The 19,578-nt window shown below is 54.5% G+C and overlaps 7 protein-coding genes across 7 annotated transcripts; 2 read left to right on the top strand and 5 right to left on the bottom strand.

Moving 5' to 3' along the window:
* The first annotated feature begins 1,336 nt into the window (after window positions 1-1,336).
* On the top strand, window positions 1,337-3,539 carry ACRALDRAFT_1060666 (uncharacterized protein). The gene has a single exon (XM_071016279.1). It carries the CDS (start codon window positions 1,772-1,774, stop codon window positions 2,816-2,818), a length of 1,047 nt encoding a protein of 348 aa, XP_070876285.1. The 5' UTR covers window positions 1,337-1,771; the 3' UTR covers window positions 2,819-3,539.
* ACRALDRAFT_2039731 (uncharacterized protein) lies at window positions 2,964-4,052 on the bottom strand (the record flags this gene model as incomplete). The annotated part of the gene is made up of 1 exon (XM_071020981.1): window positions 2,964-4,052. One exon carries the CDS (start codon window positions 4,050-4,052, stop codon window positions 2,964-2,966), a length of 1,089 nt encoding a protein of 362 aa, XP_070876284.1.
* A 343-nt stretch (window positions 4,053-4,395) lies between these two features.
* Window positions 4,396-4,669, bottom strand: ACRALDRAFT_206595 (uncharacterized protein; the record flags this gene model as incomplete). Its single annotated transcript, XM_071022071.1, has 2 exons — window positions 4,396-4,576; window positions 4,605-4,669. The coding sequence occupies 2 exons, from the start codon at window positions 4,667-4,669 to the stop codon at window positions 4,396-4,398; spliced, it is 246 nt and encodes an 81-aa protein (XP_070876283.1).
* Window positions 4,670-5,587: 918 nt separating this feature from the next.
* Window positions 5,588-6,124, bottom strand: ACRALDRAFT_2081680 (uncharacterized protein; the record flags this gene model as incomplete). The annotated part of the gene is made up of 2 exons (XM_071022404.1): window positions 5,588-5,741; window positions 5,868-6,124. Coding segments are annotated over 2 exons (411 nt in total), but the record flags the coding sequence as incomplete, so codon positions are not given.
* A 5,231-nt stretch (window positions 6,125-11,355) lies between these two features.
* On the bottom strand, window positions 11,356-13,285 carry ACRALDRAFT_2051251 (uncharacterized protein; the record flags this gene model as incomplete). The annotated part of the gene is made up of 1 exon (XM_071021601.1): window positions 11,356-13,285. Exon 1 carries the CDS (start codon window positions 12,847-12,849, stop codon window positions 11,356-11,358), a length of 1,494 nt encoding a protein of 497 aa, XP_070876281.1. The 5' UTR covers window positions 12,850-13,285.
* Window positions 12,342-14,265, top strand: ACRALDRAFT_2046213 (uncharacterized protein; the record flags this gene model as incomplete). Its single annotated transcript, XM_071021517.1, has 11 exons — window positions 12,342-13,037; window positions 13,114-13,266; window positions 13,365-13,458; window positions 13,483-13,588; window positions 13,629-13,647; window positions 13,701-13,755; window positions 13,805-13,818; window positions 13,851-13,934; window positions 13,961-14,111; window positions 14,151-14,207; window positions 14,247-14,265. Exons 1-11 carry the CDS (start codon window positions 12,941-12,943, stop codon window positions 14,263-14,265), a joined length of 849 nt encoding a protein of 282 aa, XP_070876280.1. The 5' UTR covers window positions 12,342-12,940.
* A 740-nt stretch (window positions 14,266-15,005) lies between these two features.
* On the bottom strand, window positions 15,006-18,480 carry ACRALDRAFT_2025095 (uncharacterized protein; the record flags this gene model as incomplete). Its single annotated transcript, XM_071020286.1, has 2 exons — window positions 15,006-15,761; window positions 15,841-18,480. 2 exons carry the CDS (start codon window positions 18,478-18,480, stop codon window positions 15,006-15,008), a joined length of 3,396 nt encoding a protein of 1,131 aa, XP_070876279.1.
* Window positions 18,481-19,578: the final 1,098 nt, after the last annotated feature.

The following is a 19,578-nucleotide window of genomic DNA, read 5'->3' as shown; positions in this document are numbered from 1 at the left end:
TTTCATCTGTCTGTTCACCAAGGAGATTTGCTCTAATGCGATAAGATTGATACCCTATACACACAATGCACACGCAAACACAGGCACACGCATGTTTTGAAGAAGCGACGTACGGAAGCTGGGACCCTCTAGTACACGGATACGGATACCGATACCTGTATAGGATTTCGGGTGCGGGAGGTTGACACCGGCGCACGGAAAGGGTGTAGCATCCATCTTTCTCTTTTCGTTTCGGGACGATATACGGTGGGGTGTACCGACTGGATGTTCTGGGAAGGGGAAGGCCAGAAGCCGAACAGATGGCTATGCGACGTGCGTGATCTTGCGGGACGGTTCGGTTATGGCTCGAGGATTTTTCAAGTCTTATGACAGCGACAAGTATGTTTTTCCAGCTGACCTGGGTTCCCTTGGGGAAAGGGATCTCGATTTTCTTTTTCCATTTTCCTCATTTTTTTTTTCTCTTCATTTGTCTTTCTCTCCCGGCAACATTCAAGGGGGAGAGAGAGAGGATAACGGATGGAGACTGCCGTGGAATCGTTTAGCACTAGACTTTGACTTTTTTACCCGCCTTCTTGATGATATACAGGGCGTTGGGACGCGCTGCCGTTTCCTGTCGTTTGGCCATGTCTTGCTAGTCTGTCTCGATCCTGCGCCGTTTTGTCCAAAATTTGCATAGAATGGGAAGAGCAGCAAATTTAATAAGAGCCTGTTAGACCACTTACTGACCCTGGCATATGTCCCTCCAAGAGGTACGAGTACGAACTGAGCTCGGGGAAGACACGGCGACCGGGGGGCAACTCCGGGTTGGCAAAGGGGATTCGGCCGGGAGACCCACCCCAAGCCGCTGCCTTGAATTGCCGCCACCCAGAGCCTGTGTTACCTAGGTACTCCGTAATTAAATAAGAATACTCGACCCGTCGAATTGGGGTTGGTTCTAGCTTGGTTGGAATCGGGACTTTGGAGCTGACATGCAGAAGGAAATTGGGTCTGGCGAACTAGTGCCGATGGCAAGGGAATGGGAGCTCTAAAGCCCGTATGTATCATGATTACCAGATAGCCAGCTTACACCGGCGTTATAGTAATAGGCATCTCGATTCGGTCCGCGGTATTCGTAAGACCGGGTGCAGAGGCCGTTGGGTCTTTGTCGCCACTTACACCACAAGCTCACACTAAAATGTGCCGGATCAGCAACGCAATGCTCTCAATCTGGGACTGACTCGGGAGTAAATGGATCCACGGACCTTTATTTGACGAGACTGCGATGAATGACGTCGCCGCAAGTGGCCGGTCGGATTCTCCTTGTTCCCCCCCTACTTCTTCTTCCTCTTCTTTTCTTGCCCCTGGATGTCCGGATCAGCTGAAAGCTGGTGAGAACCACACAACGTAGGTCGGTCGGGCTTGAAATTCAGCTCCTTTCAGTTACTTGCCGGGTAGCAATCGGACGGTCGGCCGCCTAGCTTCGTGCTGCGCCTCACTGAGTAGGCGGACAGAGCAGGGGAATGGTCCCAGCTCTCCCCGAAAAAGACGCAGGAGAATTTCCCTCGCTTGTCGACGACCCGAGCGGTTGACCCATGGCGAGGAGAGACGTGAATTCGTGGCCAAAGATCCCCAGTTCCCAATCAATTCCATTCACCCGCTCATCCGCATTTACCCTCGCAACGCTGACATCTTCCTATTCTCGTTTTCCTCTCCTTTTTCTGTTTCTTTAATTTCCTCTCGCATTTGCGGACAGTTACTTCGTTCCCGAACCCCTTCGGACAGACAACACTTCATGCCATCGCTCATGACAATCGCGCCCGAGCTGCGCGATCAGGTCCTCAAGGAAGTCCTATTCCCCCCCGAACGTGAGCCCCCTGATTCCCCCGCCGCCAGCCAAGATCGCGTCAGGCGAGTCTACAGCGGGGACACCACCGACTACCACGACGGCCACGACATCTGGGTGCCCAGGACACCCTTGGTCGCCCCGGACCAGCACCCGCGCGCCATCTTGCTCGTCAACCGCCAGCTGTACCACGAAGGGTCCGCCCTCCTGGCCCGAGCAGCAGGCCGCAAGACCCCCCACCGCCTCGACGTCATGTACGTCAAGGAATGCGGCCTCTGGCCCACCTGGCTGTCCGTCGTTCCCCGCGCCGCCCGCCACATCGACACCCTCCACGTCCAGTTCCGCATCTTCGATCCCCCGGGCGACGTCGACCCCGTCCGCCGCAACCCGCGCCAGTTTGTCACTCGGAACGTCGGCGGCGAGCCGCTCGCCGTGTGGAACCTGTTCGCCCTCCTCAGCGATTACATCGGCCACGGCCCGACGGCCTTTGAGCCACGCGTCGGCCCGCCTTGCCCGCACACCGTCGGGAAGCTCGTCCTCGACGTCGCTGTCCCGCCGCCGGGCACCGTCGACGACAACATGGGCTTCTCGCGCGATTCGCCGCAGACGGTCGTGCTGGAGGCCTTTGCCAAGAACGACATTTCCAAACACTGGCCGCGCCCGCCCCGGGGCCAGACCCATCGCATGGTCGCCGAGAAGATGGCCTACTTGGTCGCCGGCAAGATTGGCGCCCTCCTGTCCATGTACGAGGATTATGGCGCCCCGCTGTACGAGCACATTGGGAGCATCGACATTTGCGTCGACGGCCAGTCTCGCCGCCTGTTTGACCTGGACGAGCTCATGCATATCATTCCCACGCGACCCTTTGCTGCCCACTCTGCCAAGTCGCGCGCACAAAAGCAGAGGCAGTTTGACGAGTGGAAGTCCAAGACGTGGGCGAAAAGGAGGTCCCTGGGCGTAATAAATCCGAGACCGGTTGTCTTGACATGTGGATAGATAGGTAGGACACGGCGTAGGGTGTTCGGATTGGGTCTCGACTTGGCTTCTGAGTGCTGTTCGGATTCCGACTTGGAAGTATGGCGTTCCAATGTGACGTTTGGCATTCCAATAAACGTCAATGCAGCATTTTCTTTTCCGTGCTTCAAATCACACCTCGTCGCCTCATTTCCTCGCCGAGTCGAGAAACGTGGCGATGGCCAGCTTTGCAGCATCCACCCACGACAATTGTCTTCCACCGCCCACGAGATTGCGTCTCCTGCACAATCTCTGCGAGCTGTGTTTCCCAGGACGCCCGCCCTGGTCCGATATCCTCGGCAAGCTCCCAGGTTTGTGTGCTGGTGTTGTAGACTTCTCCGTTCGTCCCGTCCGGATAAAGCACAAGAGCCGGAGGAAATGCGTCCATCTCCTCAGCTTCGACAAGTTCCGCAACGGCGCTTTCATAGCTGGAAATAAGCGACCTCAGTTTTCCAACTTTGGTGCAGTTGATCCCAATACCCCATGGTCGGGGTCCCTCGACAGCGGAGCTCAGCATGGCTGTGACTGCCTCCTTCACGCTGGACCCATCCGGAAGGGCCAACTCTTCCCCATCCCCGGGGAACAAGCAAGACATCCAGAACGGCGTTTCGGCGGCCGCAAGCACACGCGTCTCGTTCAAAGCTTCCCGGAGAGCAACAATCTCATCGGCCCTCGGCAACGTCTCGAGCGCGACATAACCGACGACTGGGGAAGAGAAAACCTCGGCCTCCTGGAAGAGACGCAAGCGGTCGACATGCCACTCCCTCAGCGCTTCCACCGAGTCATACTGGCTGTCATACCGTCCGCTGTACTCCTGGCTCGGCACCATGCAAGCGCCATACGGGCCGACGCTCAACGCAACTTTCGCCCCGGTAGAACCCGCCACGTCCCGGGCGATGCGAACCGCATCCCGGATGAAGGGGCCGATATCCCCCCTGCCGATGCCGTTTGGGAACCTGCTTGTGGCCGTGTTGGCAAAGCCATCGATGGACACTTGGTACGTCGCCGTGGAAAGGATGTCCACAGGCACGTCGGCAAAGGCTCTCTGACAGGCGAGGAGGGTGGCCTGGTCGGTAACGAGGAGGTGGGACGACCAGAGAGGCGTGTGATGCCCGAATCGCACGCCGTGCTCATCTTCAAGAGAGGTGCCTAGGCCGCCGTCGAGCAGGAGAACAGCGGCCGAGTCCGAGGGCGACGCTGGTGATGCCGAAGCCATACCGTCAAGTAGGCATTCTACTGTCTCGGTGTAAGAGTTCCGCAGGGCTGGGGAAAGGTAAGATGTGTTTCTTGTCCGAGTGCCCGGCAATTTCGCGTGTCATGTGACCAAAATGTGCACACCTGGGGATTACGCGTCCTGCCGGTACGCCAAGACAACGTCTCCGGCTACGGGACTTGACCCCACAACGGGGCTCGGTACCTAAACTAGGTACCCTCTAACTTATGCAGGGTCCCGCCACATAATCAAGCCACATCATGTGGCACATATCCAGGTACCGCGTGTGCGCGCACGTGTTCACGTTAAGCCGCCGTCGCCATAATTATCTTGGCCTCTTCTTGGATCACTTCCTCTCGTCGACCACCGGATCCAACCCTCCTCGGATGTCACGATCCGTGTCGGACGACTCTGTCGGACGACTCCGGCTCCAGCAGCGGTAGCCCTTCGACCCGGTCCTGGAGAACCGCTTCATGTCCAGCTTAAGCATCGCCTGAGGAAGAAAGCAAGCGATCGCGCTGCCACTGCTTGATCACGGTGACACCATGCCTCCACGCCCTCGCTTGGGACCCAGGCCTGTTGGCTTTACCGAGCAACCACCAGAAGGGATGCAAGTACATCACGAGATGGGCTTTGATTTAGGTCTCGACAAATCGCAGTCGGCCTTGTAACCGGAATCCTCTGCTCAAATTGTGCTGGGCTCGTAAAGGTATATTGCCTTCCCGCCGCTGTGTCGCCATGCTTCTTCATCCATTGCCCCCCGCTTGATTCTTGCTAGTCCCGTCCAGCTCGCTACGCCATGCTGGTGTGCAGAAAAGGTCGGCACGATAAACCAATAAATCCACCCACCCCGAGCGCCATAGAACGCCAAACAATGCCCCGTGTTTCCGCTGAATATCGCCAGCGTGCGCTGCCCGGTGGAGGTCGTCTTTGTCGAAGAGTCCACCATGCAGTCGTTATGATACAAATACCCTTTCTTGCCTTCCATCTTTTCCTCTCTTCCCGGAGATCGAGGTCCCGCCGAATCGATCAAAACGCCAAGTGATGGTTGAGCCCGCAGGTTGGAAGACAAATCAAGGCGCAGAAACAAAGCGAGGGTGTGATGCGTCCATGTATTCCGAGGTCATCGGTCCGACTCGTAAAGCAAATCCTGAGAGATGCTCGAAGAATGCCGACGAAAACTCAATGGACCGGAATGGTCATTCCCATGCCTCATAACGGCAGCCAAGATAGGGGTGCCGCCTCGTCATTCCACTCGAAGCCCCGGCCATGATCATGGAATCACGGCACATGGGATCGTCGAGTTCAGTAACGCAGAAGCCTATGCCATGCCCCAAGCCAGCCATAATATGCGTCACAAGATGCATTGCAAGTGGCGACGAGGCGACTTGCATACCCATTCGCAGGCTCGAGGCGAATTGAGATCATCGACTCCAAAACTTTCCCGGTGTTCTTTCGGCGTCCCGTATAGCCGCACCTGTATGATGGATGACGGCTACGTAGACATCAGCGTCCTATTTTTTAGCCCGACTGCTGCTGCTGCTAGTAGCGGTGATTTTGCTCGTGGACATGAGATCGCCGATGTATTTCTGGAGAAACTTGTTGTTGTTGTCAAGTTTGTCATGTTCTTCTCGGACAGCCTCAATCCGATGGAAGATGGTCAAGAGCGACTCTTGCAGGGCTTTCGCGTGCCTGGTATGACGGGTGGTGCATTGATCAGCACGCGAACGGCTAGTGGGCCATGTCGATTTCCCAAGACGGTCTGGGGAGAGATGGGATTCGACCGCAGGCCCGATGGCTCTGGAGGGAGATACGCACCGTTTGAGTTCTTCCCTGGCTTCCCTGCCGAGGGCTTCGATATCCTCACTGGTACGACGCGGGCTCATGGCTCGAACGTCATCGGGACCGAATGACTGGTCGATGGGACCGACAGCCGAGCTGTCGCGAGGGACGGCGAGCGGGCCGCTGCTCTTTCGGCTAGGAAGACGAGGACGTACTGGTCGCGGGGCATGAATGTGGTGTTCTTCATGGTCGTGGTCGACGGAGGATGCCGAGCAGCTCAGCGAGCTCTCGATGTGGGGAGGATGAAGCATACTCTCACCGTTATCGCCCTGATGCCCCACGTCATATTCTGCATGTACAATGCCAACCCCTTCCATTATGCTTCCAAGCTTCAGGTTTTGAGCTGTGCCTTCCCCTACTCGTTTCTTCCGCGTTGTGCTTGATTAAAATGCTGGGACGAAGAGAGTTTCTGATGCCGGATGACGTTGGTCCACAACAAGGGTGGACAGTGAACAGTCAAAATCTTCTCGAATAAGCCTGTTCTTTTGCCGATTCGAACCGTCTCGATATTTCGTTTCCCCTTCAGCAACGACTGCCGACAAAGCTGACCCGGACGAGGTGCCGTGCGTGTCTAACGACGGTCCCCAGGGTTAACGAGGCGGGTGGGCAATCGTAGGGTCAAGATGACGCGAATCGTTTCTTCTCAAGGCCGTGGCTGTAAAAAGTCTTGGCTGGCTTCGAGTTAGGAAAGGCCAGCAGATGGGATGTATGGAGGAGGGACGCGATTCCAGACGCCCCTAGTCGTTGAATAGGCTGGAGATAGAAAGTTGGGATCCAGAACTTCCACCGTCACCTGTTGGTGGCTCAAAAAAGGGATGCTGCCAGAGCACATTCACGTACAAGTACTGCTCTGTAAGAGCTGTGGCAGGGCGTCCGGGGGGTGAAGTCGCTGGGTAGAAGGGGAACGGCGGCCAAAAAAAAAAAGGAGAGGGAGGGAGATGCGTAAATGACGGGAAAGAGAAAAAATTAAGGCTACGAGAAAGGAAATGACCAAAAATTGGTGCGTAAGCCTGTCAAAGGGAGGCTAACAACCTAAAGGTAAGGCGGCGGTATGGTAAAAAATGTACATACAAGGATACAACGTAAAAGGGGGGCCACCTTCGGAAGTGGCAGGAGGTGCAGTGATTGCACGAATCAAGTGGACACAATAGTGGGACAGCTACCTGCCTACATTCGTTGTACCGTCACTGGCGCTAGACCCGGGAAAAAGGAGCCACTGTCTACACAATGTACTTGGGTGTACAACGTACAATTATGTACATATACGTTGTAATGCACGTTGCTCATGCCACACCCCACTCTTCTAAGAGCGCAGGTGAGCCACTATTCGTAGAACTTCAGGGTCCAAGGAGGAAGCACCAATAGACAAGAGGTGCCTTTTGTTTTTGTACTGTTCCGCGTCATTGTACCATGGGCGCTAGGAAGGAGGAAACCTGGAAATCAAAATTAGCAGCCTTTAAGCAATGTCCTAGTGCGAGGTACACTAATACAACGTACCTGGTGCTTACGAAATAGGGAAAGTTAGAAATGATCCGCCACTGTGACGGAGCCATGAGCAAACCGCGGAACCGGACAGGCAACGAGTCCTTCCCTTGGCATAGGATGACCAGACGCTTGTCCGAAATTAGCAAGGGATAGGGCGGGAAATCACACGGCTATTTCTTGGAGAGGGGTTTTCCAGACGATGTCCATGGGAAAAGTTAGGAACGGTGCAGACTGCTGTGCCTGATCATACCGAGTGGATTTTCTTATGGAAGAATTAACTGTTTGAGGAGATCCCGAGACTCGGGTACTTGGTTAGGTACCTTGGTGTAAGTTCCTTTAGCGAGGTACCAGGTACATTGTTTCCGAAGGGGCGTCTTGGCTTTTCCAGCATGGCAGTTTCCAAACTGCTATAAAACACGACTGTATATGTACATATACGTTGAGGATGGCCTGTGATAATGAAACCAGATTGTCGGAGATACTTTACTAATAAAAATCGCCAACCACCTCACCTCTGCCATATCTACCAGGCAGATTAGGTAGCAACGAGAGAGAAGGCAAACTTCCATTAGTCCTAATGGTTATGCAACTCAGGACATTACATCAACCCTATATCATAATCCAGTTCAACTCGGGTCATATACAACGGCTAATAAACCAAACAACAACAATAATAATACCGGGGGGAAAAAACCAGCGGATCTCCACGGGTGGATAACGGGCTTCCTTCGGCCAACCTGCGACAAGGTAAAAAGGGAAGGGGAGAGCAGCTTTGGCCGCTTATAGTGCTCCCCTGAGGTCGTTGTCGGGGTCGATACGTTTATCTCTTGTCTTTTTGGAATTTGGATTTTCCCTCTTCTCGACATCGGCACAGTACATAGACCCGTCACTATGATAGAAAGGATCACGATGATTTTGTTGCCCTTTTATCGGACTATTATAGAATGGTAAAAAAGCACGCAACAAATCGATTTCATCTATGTATTCACCTAAGTGTCCTGTTCCCTGACGTTTATGATAGGCTAATTATTACTTTCGCACATATTACCAAGTTTGGTAGCATCAAGATTCCCACCCAGTCACTTCCTAATTTTCCACGAAACTCCAAGAACCGAAAAGAAAATCCGGATACCAACGATTTCTTTTTGATTTTTTGTTCGTCTACAACGTATTCCGTGCCGCCTCTATCGGGAACCTTCTAAGCGGCTTCTATAGCCGAAACCATGCTGTAAAACCACTGATAGCTTACACGTGTATTGTAGGTAGAAGAGGCATCAACCCGCAACTAGAGTAGTGTACAACGTACGTGGTACAGACTGTACGTTATATGTACAGCACTTCGTACCGTAGGTACGTTGTACGCCGCTGCACCCCACCACCTCCTCCCCCACACTCATATCGTAGGCATCTAGGAGTGCAACGTCTCACCGGTCTCCCTGGCTGCGGGACATCTCCCATCCTTTCTTCGGCCCTTCGTCTTCTGATGTTAATAAATAAGCCTGTCGCCACCGAGAATGTTGCACAAGTAGGTGGAAAGATAAGCCTGGACAGCAGCAGTAGTAGGGACGGTAAAGAATGGCGCAATTGTCGGAGCGTGGCATCCGCCCTGGCTGAAGCAACACCTGGCACGTGTTGTCCCGTTGGCAATCTTCAGCCAGGCCGATGTCGGTTCGTGCCGATAGAAGGCGCGACGCTGCTTCCCAGCAATCCTCAGCTGGATTTCCTCCTGGATCTCATATACAACGTATGGAGTGAACGAGGTCGACCATCTCATTCCAGTTCCGACCCGACCTTACGAGGAGGATCGTGTCCTAGGCATATACATAGCTCTCATGCTTCGCTTGCGTTTGTATTTCCTTCCCTTCGCATCTCGCCCAACGGAGAAGAACACGAGTGGGGATAGGGACGCGATAGGGCAGCGCTGGCGAAACGATATGGCTACTGTACGTTGTACAGTACATACGTTGTACCTGCCGCCGCATAGGTACATACCTATTGATCGCTCGTCGCTCATCTCCGTACAACGTACCTATGCACATTGCCCCACCTCACCTGAGCTACCGTACCACTCCACAGGCTCCACACCGAGATTCATTGGGTAAGACAGGACACCGGCTATCGTTCTTGGCAAGATTGGCGTTTGGACTAACTATATCTGGCATGATTCTACATACCTAATCTTGGCTGGGAATTAGGCAAAGCGCCTGCTACCCGATACTTTGACATGAGTAAACGTAGGTATGTCAATACCAGGTCGGCCTGGCAAAACTAAACGTCGGTGATATCGTTGTAACGCCCAGCCTCCCACTCACTCCCACATGATGGGACTTGCAAAGCCCTGGAATACAGTGAGAATCAGATTGAGTCATTCTGATTCTCCGTCCTGGATCTCATGGTCATGTTGGCTCCCCTCCCTCATTCCTTCGCCTACTGCTGCCGACGAGGTGTATGACCGTGTGCAATAACGTATGAATCGACGCTTGAAAGGAGACCGTATCCTTTGTCTTCCGTACTCGACCGACGCAAAGGGGTAAAGCAGAAAGGGAGGGGAGGAAAAAGAAGAAAGAAGGAAGGGGGGAAAATGGGGAGAAAACTCCAGGAACGGGCGAGGGAGGGGGCGCTACATAAGTGCAAAGTACCAAGGTAGTCTCATTGTCAGACCGCTAGATTTTGCGACGAGTTCAACGTACAACGTACGAAGTACATGTACGTACGTGGCGGTCTCGTGGATGCGGAAGAAGACATGGCAAAGAGAGGGCTCAATATCCGGTTTCCCATAAAAGGCGACGGAATTGACCACGAGTGGATCATTACCCTTTGAAGGGACCCCGAGTCCCTACTTAATAACTACGTTGTACACTAGGTACGGAGTGCAACGTCGCTGGGGTTTATCTTCCTCAATGCTTTGTATTTACTTCTCCCGAAACATGTGTACCTAGTGTCGTTGTACTAGTGGCGGACGGATCATGTGGATCTCTCCGGCCCAAGCCTTGTACGAAGTGCGTAGTTAATATCCAGGAACGCGGAAAGAAAGGTCCCTCGAAGGTTGTTTGCCATCTTTCACCTGCTTTTTCGTATCCATCGCGTCTACGAGGTGTTCCATCGCCAGCCTTGGTCTTACAATATAAAGTACATGTATACAGTTCACCGCTCCTGGCCGAGGAACAGAAGGGAATAACGGCGTCCATTTATATTGTATATAGCACGACCATTCTGTTACGCTTATTAGTACTTCATGTCTCGACTCAACTTGGATTTCTTGATTAATATGTGGACCATCTTTGTTTATTGTTGTCGGGCCCCGGAGCGAACCATACAACGATACAACATAGGGCTTCGGACGTGTTACCGCCAATCGGCAACTCCAAAGGTGGACAGTACCAAGAAAAGAAGAAAGAAAGTTACACAGCCATGACCTCAGACAGTGTCCCGCCTCAGCAGTTCAACAGTAACCCATGCATATCCATTCGTGCGGACCAATTTCTTCCCGTGCCGTTACGAATATCTACTCGCTGATCACAGGTGGTGCTGTTCACTCTTTTGCCGCCCCGGCGCGTCACTTGTTTATCCAGGTCCCACCCGTAACATTGCTAACCATGATCACCCGGGCGTAACGCTCTATGATGATGTTGTGGAATGCGAAAGCTGCAACGTGATACCATGGATGGCCGGATGATAGGTCTGCCAGACGACATCTTGTGACCCCTACAACTCGTCATTTCGCGTGCCTCGTGGTTGAGTCGTAACAAACGCCATTGCTGGTGCTCACTTCTTAGCTAATAGTCGGCTCTTCTGACTTTGCCACTGAAAAACTTTCCGGAATCAGAGCCTCGTCGCGACTTGTATCAAGAATGTTACTCTTTGCTTGCAACGTAGATATGCAAGGGGTATATGGCTTTTACCCTTACAACGGTGCATATGGCTTCTTAACTCCTACCTTTCAATGTCGTCCTAGCCAACGCAGACCTCAACCTCACTACTACCCGTTAATTCCAGTGGGTAAATTTGGTACTCTGCTCAAGCTAGTCGCGTTCTCCAAGTCGGAAAGCCACAGCTCAATTCTCCGGGCCAAAATCTCATTATCGCAGTGGTGCACTGCAGTATCGAAATCTCTTTGCAGCCCGCTCCTGTTAAAGACCTCCACCCAGCCTGGACTTAGCCTCGTCATCTCACTTAGAAATACCTGGCGTAGCTGTGTGAGCTCGAATTCTTCCAGGTGGTCCCAATAGAGCTCCGTAAGCTCGCCATCAGCTTCGCGCCCGTACAGTTTCGGATCCGGATGCGTGTCTCGTCGCCGAGCTTTTAGGAACGAAGGAAAGTCGCAGGCTCTCCAGAGCGGAAGAGCCGAGACACATTCCCAGTCCACCACGCCACCAAGCTGTCCATCCACCATGAGGATGTTATGCCGTGAAAGATCGTCATGGAAAACCATGGACGGTTCGCCGCCCTCGCGGCCGCAGCAGGGGAAGATCCTATCGATAAAGGGCGTAAGCCGCTCGATGATTGCCAGCGTCCGCTCCGCGCCCTCGAGATCATCCTCCTCATCACTATCCAAAGGACTCGTAGCGGAGTATTTGGTTAGCGTTGAGAGACATTCATCTTTGACGAGAGCTAGCCGCGCATGGATCCACTCGGTACTGGACGAAAAGGGACCGCGGTGTGCGACTCGTCGAATACGGTCGCCCCAAAAGAAGTGCATAGATACAATACGGCCAACCTCAGGGGAGGATTCTGATGTGTAGATATTGCCGATGCCTCTTAACTGATTCTCGAACATTGTGGACGAATACTCGGCCAACTGCCGCACGAGTTGCTTTTTCGCCGGGTACGAAAGCGACCTCCACTCATCAGCCAGGGGTCTTCCGGGGAGCTTTGACATTAGAATCCATTCGAAGCCGAGAATATTACGCCGGGACGAGTCGTGGTCGATGACCATCGGGACCGGGATATTCGCATGTTGCCTTAGCCAGTTTAGCGTTGCTACTTCGCTGGCTGTTTTGTAGAGAGGATCGACTGGTAAGGTGACTCGTAGGATGAGAGGTTCGGGGTTCTGGGCCGTCTGGACTTCAAAGACCATGTTGAAGGCCCCTCGCGCAAGGAAGCGTACATTCGTAACGGCTCCAACATTGAGTGATTGAATAGTCTCCTCAACAGCCTTGAGATCTAGCTCTGTCGCCCATTTGGGCTGCAGGAGACCGAGGGACGTAGTTTCCCAATTTAGACCTTGTAATTCCGACTCGGTAATGGACCGGCGTAGTCGAGACCCTGCGTCTGCAGGTGCAGAGACCATTGCGACAAGGCGAGACGGTCGATGGAGACTAGCGTTGACGGTAGAAGGTTCAGAAGTTAATCGACAACTTGCACGGTGAGACGGCGGTTTTGACGTGTGGTGTGCTGAAACGACATGTTGAGGATTGTCTACATAGAGGTTTATATTGCGTCTTTGCGACAGTGGCTTATTTTCATCAGTCATCCCCTACGACACTATAATTTACACATTGAAGGTTATCCGTCGAAACTTTTGCAAAGCCGTTGACCCATGGTGATGTCTTCGGAGAATAGTCATGCCACCCCGAGATCAAGTACTTCCGCAGATACCCCGCGTTCTTGGATTTTCCGAGCGCCGTCCTGCTCCTTTTCATTTCCTTTCCCAGTACCATGGTCATCATCAAGGAGCATCGATCCTAGTTTCTGCCTTTGATCTCCCGCACCTCTGTGGCACCAAACCACACATCAGGAAAGAACATTCCGACCTTGCATACCGAACTCCATGGACATGGCAAGCTGTATCGGTACATCATTATCGTACACCTGTCCGGCCGTCAGGTCAGAGCAGTAAGCCGGGGTGAGGAGGGGAACCTCCACCTCTCTTGGAGCATTACGAATGCATGTCTTGACGCTGTGCGAGGAAAAGAAAAGAAGAAATATAAAAAGAAAGAAAAAATAGTACAAAAATCCAACTATATAAGAGACCCGGTGTCATGTGAGACTTTGGTGAACCGCCGCCAAGTCCCCGTTCAGCATCCGATCGCCTCTTAGAGGTCCTCCCGTCCTCCCCATGGCACCCTCCTGGCAATCCGGGGTCTTGTGATGCCACTGCATAAAGTCAATCGTTTTTCGCACCCCGGCGTCGGGGGTTGTCTCACTTGCTCACCGACAGCAACTGCGTAAACTCGCTGCACTCGACGCTGGTCCTCCTGGATTTTGTTTTCGTGGCACGGGGAACAGAAAAGGCGGGGAAACACGTAAAAGCCCTCGTACATGACCGGCAGTCCAACGAGCTAAAGTATCTATCCTTTTTCCCTTGCATGAGATCACAAACAGGGTGTTTGCAGAAGGTGTACGCTGTTTACCGCCTTTGTCTCCGCGCTGTCCAGAGGTAGGTAGTGTTATGTACAACGTAGGTAATCAGTTGCAGCTGTGATAAGAAAGACATCAACCCGTGGCAGCCTTATGAAATGTGACTGGTGCAAGAGTTCGGATTCTGGGATAGCCCACAGAAGCGATACTTCAGTCTCCATCCCCCACCCTCTAAGCGCCGGCGCCGGACTTTCGGCTGTGGTGCCACGTTGATAGCGACGCAGCGCCGTCCGTCCACCGCCTCGATGCGCCCAGCCGATTGGACGGACGGGAGGAGGCGAAGAAGAAGAAGGAGGAGGTAGGCAAGAAAGAGGGAAAACGAACTACGAATAGAGAGCCTTCCCTTCCCGGATTTGTTCGTGTTCACCGCACGCCGTGTAACGAAGGTCGGTGTTGCGTGGTAGGACAATGAAGCTCCTCGCACACACCTCTGGTCATCGGATACCGTGTGCTGCTGTCGAGATCATTGCTGTCCTGCCCTTGGAAGAACGTGGCCATGTCCATCTGCAGAATACAGCCAACCAAGTGACAGCTCGCAGACCGTTTCTCCCTCCGACACCATTAATGGTTCGCATCATTCGCCGCGAATGAGACCATAGTACGTGGACGACCGACCTGCATGCTGTGCCTGTGTACTTGGAATGCACTGACGTATTGAACTCGGCAACACAATCGTATCCTTGAGAGGCTGTCCATATAGGCCGGGCGGGAGTATCGGACGCAGATTGCAGCCCATCTGGTTCTCATCCCTGCGCGAATCTACAAACCCCCACGCAGCGTCGTTGCTTTCACTCATCTCCATGCTAGACCTTTCAAAGTGTAAGAAGACATCCAGTAGACCTGGCGAGAAGTGTAGATCATCTGGCTAAAGTAGGAGAAGCAATGTAATCAAGTTCCGGTATCAGCAAAGCAGCCACGGTGTCTACCGCATGCCCGTATCATTGGTTTCCCATCCAAGGTGCTCAATCGATTCAAAGAATGAGAGCTTACTTTTCCCCATCTTTTCGAACATCACGCCTACAATACCTGGCACAAGCAAATGTCCTCTTTCCCCTCTCGTCCGTCCCTCTCAGACTATCGCCAGCCAAGAGAAGCCCATGTTCGCCGACGACCCTTCCGAGTCGTAGAATGACCATGTGCTTATACATGTACTGGGTATCCCGAGAGTAATGTCGCATGTTGAATCGATGCATCCACCTGCCCCCTCTCACTACTACATTGGAAACCTCCTCCCTACACCAACGCGGTGCCCCCGAGACGCATGGCCTGTTAAGCCATGTCATCCGGCGAGGCGACACGAGCATAGGCTCCCAAGCCGAAATGTCGCTTGATGGCCTTCCACGTCTCGAACAGGGCAACGTACACCACCACGCAGGCGGCCACGATGCCCCACTCCCAGGTGATCCCCGTGTGCTTAAAGACGGCATGGTTGATGACGGGGATGTAGATGACAGGGAACGTCATGACGAAGCCTCCCATGACGGCCCAGAAGAGAAACTGGTTCTTCCAGACCGTCCTGAAGACGGGAAAGGGTCCCTTGTAGGTCGCCGGCTCCATGTTGAACAAGCTGCGTTGCGAGTGCTTGACCTCCCACGCGGTGATGAGGAGGAGGAAGCTAAGGGTGGCAAAGGTCGTAGACCGAGCGCGGAAAGCCACCTCGCACGTGCTGTTGTAGCCTTCGTTACATTCGTAGCCGAGATCGCCGCCGTAGGGCCCGTAGACGACAGACGAGAAGGCCGCCAGGCAGAGGGAGCCCATGAAGAAGCCGTACACCATCTTGTCCCGGACGAGGTCGAACGTGAAGACGCCGACGCGGAGGTCGTGAGGCGGACGGAGGAGGATATCCGACTGGGCCTCCTCCAGTCCGAGTCCGATGGCGAGAAACGAGGACGTGATGAGGTTGGCCCAGAGAATCTCGAGGGGCGACAGGGGGAACACGGAGGTGTTGGAGTCGTCCTGGAACGAGAGCCCGATCAAGAGGAGGAAGACCTGGGCAATGTTGGAGATGAGGAGATGCAGGAGAAACTGGCAATGAATGTTAGCTGGGGATACGCAAAAAAGGAGATGCGCAACGAAAAAGGACGAAAAGAAAAAAAAAACCCACCTTTTGAATATTATCAAACATGCGACGACCCTGCTGGATAGCAGTGACAATGGAAGCAAAGTTGTCGTCGGTGAGGACCATGTCGGCCGCCTCCTTGGCCACATCACTACCCCTCTTGCCCATGGCGATACCGACGTCGGCCTGCTTCAGCGCGGGGGAATCGTTGACGCCGTCGCCGGTCATGATACAAAAGGCGTTGCGGCGATGCATGGCCTCGAGCATGCGGACCTTGGTCAGGGGACTGCAGCGGGCGAGGACGAGCGGCAGGCTTTCCAGCCGGTCAATCTCGTCGTCCGCCATGGCGTCGAAGCGGCTGGCCGGCATGACGGCCCAGTCGCCCTCGGTGCCGTCGAGAATGCCGACTTCGTGGGCAATGGCCGTGGCCGTCTTGATGTGGTCGCCCGTGGCCATGTGCACGGAGATGCCGGCCGTCTTGCACTTCTTGACGGCGCCCAGGGTCTCGACGCGGGGTGGGTCGTAGAGGCCGGCGAGACCCAAAAACTCCAACTTGGTTTCGACGGCGCTCCGTTCGCTGGCGTCCTCATCGTCGTGCAGCACCCTGTGGCCGACGCAGAGAACGCGGAGACCCTCGGAGGCGAGCTCGTCGGCCTTGGCGGCGATGCGGGCCTTGGTCTCCTCGGGCTCGGCCAGACGACCAACCATGACCTCGACGGCGCCCTTTGTGTAGACGTGGCGGCGGCGGCCGCCGTCGGGATGCTGGTAGACGACGGACATGATCTTGATGGACGAGTCAAAGGGGAACTCGTGCAGCATCTTGAGGCCGTCGGCCTGGAGGATGTCGACCTTGCCCCTGCCGAAGCGCATAGCGAAGACGTGTAGGGCGATCTCGGTGGGCTCTCCGATGGCGGTCCAGTTGGTGGCGGGGGCGGTCAGGGTCTGGACGGTGGTGACCGACTCGGTGTCGGCGGCCGACTTGGTGTCGGACACGGTCGAGTTGTTGCAGAGCGCAATGGCGCGGAGAAACGGGTCGAGCGAGGCGGGCCGGATCGACAACATGTCGGACTTTTCTTCGACGGTCGGCGTGGTCGATGGCGACGTGGTGTCGACGGCGCCAGCCGGCCAGGAGATGGACCCGCTCGAAGGGTCGTAGGGGTCGGTGCATGCGTCGACGATGGCGGCCGACTCGTCCCTCAGGTAGATCTTGCGGGTGATCATGCGGCCCTGGGTCAAGGTGCCGGTCTTGTCGGAACAGATGTTGGTGACGCCGCCGACGGCCTCGAGGGAGGCCAGCTTGCGGACGATGACGTTGCCGCTGGCCATGGCCTTGGTGCCGACGGCCATGGTGATGGTCAGGACGGCGATGAGCGACTCGGGAATGACGGCCACACCGACGCAGATACCGTAGATGAGGACCTGCGAGTCGATCTGCCAGCGGCTCGCGGAGAAGACGATGATGGCCAGGAGGATGGCGAGGCCGAAGAGCAGCAGGGCAAACTTGCTAAGCTTAACCTGCAGGGGCGTGCCGACGAGGCCGAGGGCGCTCCTCGCGCCGTCGCGGAAGCGGTACCAGATGCGGGCCGGCAGGGAGGCGCCCTGGACGGTCTTGCGGGTGGTGCGCAACATGGTGGCGATCTTGCCGACCTCGGTCCCGGTGCCGACGGCGGAGACGATGCCGCGGGCACGGCCCCGGGTGACGGTGGTGGCCGAGTAGACCATGTTCAGGCGGTCGCCCAGCGGCAGGTCCGGGTCGTCCAAGACGGCTTCCGGGCGCTTGCTGATGGGCAGGGACTCGCCGGTCAGCAGGGCCTCGTCGGTGGACAGGTTAATTCCATCGACGAGGCGCAGGTCGGCGGGGACGACGTCACCGACGGCGATGAGGACAATATCACCCTGGACGAGGGACTCGGCGCGGACGGTATCGACGTGGCCGTCGCGGAGAACCTTACAGGTCGGGGCGGACAGGGCGTAGAGCGACTGGATGGTCTGCTCGGCACGGTAGTCTTGGACGAAGCCTACGATGATGTTGAGAAGGATGACGGCGGTGATGACGCCTCCCTCGATGTAGTCCTGAATGGCGAAGGACAGGATCATTACAATGACGAGAACGAGGGTCAAACTGTTGGAGACCTGTCTTAAGAGTATCTCCCAAACGGATATGCCCTTGGCTCCCTCGATGCGGTTGGGGCCATCTCGGGCGAGACGTGCGGCGGCCTCGCTATTGGAGAGGCCATTTTGGACGTCAGCCTGCCAGATGGAACGGAGGACGTCGATGGGGAGGCAGTGAGCGGGACGGAGATGATGGTGGGGTGCGGAAGAGTCTGTGATGATCTTCTTCTCTCCTTCGCTGAGGCGTTTGATGACTTCATTCTGTTCATTCTTCTTCTTCTTCTCCTCCTCCTCTTCCTTTTTCTGCTCGTCGACGGTGACGTTATCAACGTGCTGAAGAGAGGTGGTAGCGGTGGTGCTGGCCCTGCTGGTAACGGTGGTAAGGCTGGTGATGGTGCCGGAGGTGGTGGTACCGGTGATGGTGGTTGTGGTTGCAGTGGCTGCAGTGGTAATAGGTGTTTGGTTTGGTTTCTCGTGTATAAAGCCACTTATACTAGGGGGTTCGTCCTGCTCGGCGTTAGGCTCCGCAGAATCGTAGTTGTGACCATTCCTGGCGGCGTCGGTTTTTCCCATCGGATAGCGGTGGCGAGACGAAAGGAAACGAGCGCGAACGAGAAGTTTTGAGGGTTTGTTGTTTTGTTGGTTTGATGGAAAAGAAGGAAAACGACGACGGTCAGTCAGCGGCAAGAAACGCCTATTGATGGGACCCGAGACCGCGTAGGGAATGGGACTTGAGGAATGTATTGGTCTTCTTCTTTTTTTTTTCTTTTTTATGTTTTTTCCCCCGTTATATTTGATCCCGTGAAGGGGTGTGGGAAAGAAGAGGAAGAGAAATGAAGGGAAAAAAGAAGGAAGAAAAAAGAAGGGAAAAAAAAAAGGAAAGGCGGGATATGAAGGAGGAAGGAGTTGCCCTCTTTAAGCTTTTGCCCAGGAACGATGTTCAGGTAGGTGCTATCGGCGTTCTAGGATCTGTGCCTGCGGGGAATCGACACCAGGTAGACAGTACGAAGTACTCTCAGATGCTTGGACCGGCCGTCTTGGCTTGACTGTTAGGTTTGTGTACGTAGGTAGTGTACGTACGTTGTAGGGAGCGCAGGAGAAGACGTTGGATGATGAGAGAATGCGAGAGAGGATCGGCCTTTGACCGAAATGGCTACCAAGTCACTCTGTGACGGCATTGCTAGAAGACATACCCACGGTGTACTTATACAAGGGAGGGAGGAAATGGTGGCGGAGCGGAGGCCAATCGCACGCTAGAGTAATGACTAATACTACGCTGTTGTACCACGACACTGTGTTTCATACGGTATACCGCCAAGTGGGAGGCTATGCATATGTCTAACCCGCTGGGACAACTCCCCGTCCACTAAAATGTCCAGTCTTGCATGCAGTGCCATGCCTGCGTTGTACACACCGCCTGTATCTCACAGTATTTACTGGAAAAGTGACACGTCCCGCATAGCCTTGCCTTTCCTGCTAGCCGTTTCAACAACCCATCATTACCACCATTCTTCTTGGCTGACATGACGCAATGGAGCAGCAGAGCCAACCGGATTAGGCCTGACAACTTGCAGGTACATTACAGTTGCAATGTGCAGATCAGCTTGGGTTCGAACAACGTATACAATTACGAAGTAATAGTTCTACAAAGTAGGTATTCTCTTTCTTTAA

The sequence above is a fragment of the Sodiomyces alcalophilus genome (genome assembly GCF_042370955.1).
Source record: "Sodiomyces alcalophilus JCM 7366 unplaced genomic scaffold ACRALscaffold_2, whole genome shotgun sequence".
Taxonomy (NCBI): domain Eukaryota; kingdom Fungi; phylum Ascomycota; class Sordariomycetes; order Glomerellales; family Plectosphaerellaceae; genus Sodiomyces; species Sodiomyces alcalophilus.
Note: the sequence above shows the minus strand (reverse complement) of the source record. Positions and strands in the feature narration are given on the sequence as shown.

What these genes read in the sequence shown, in the direction of transcription:
- ACRALDRAFT_1060666 (XM_071016279.1), top strand. Translation starts at nt 1,772, where the DNA reads ATGCCATCGCTCATGACAATCGCGCCCGAGCTGCGCGATCAGGTCCTC.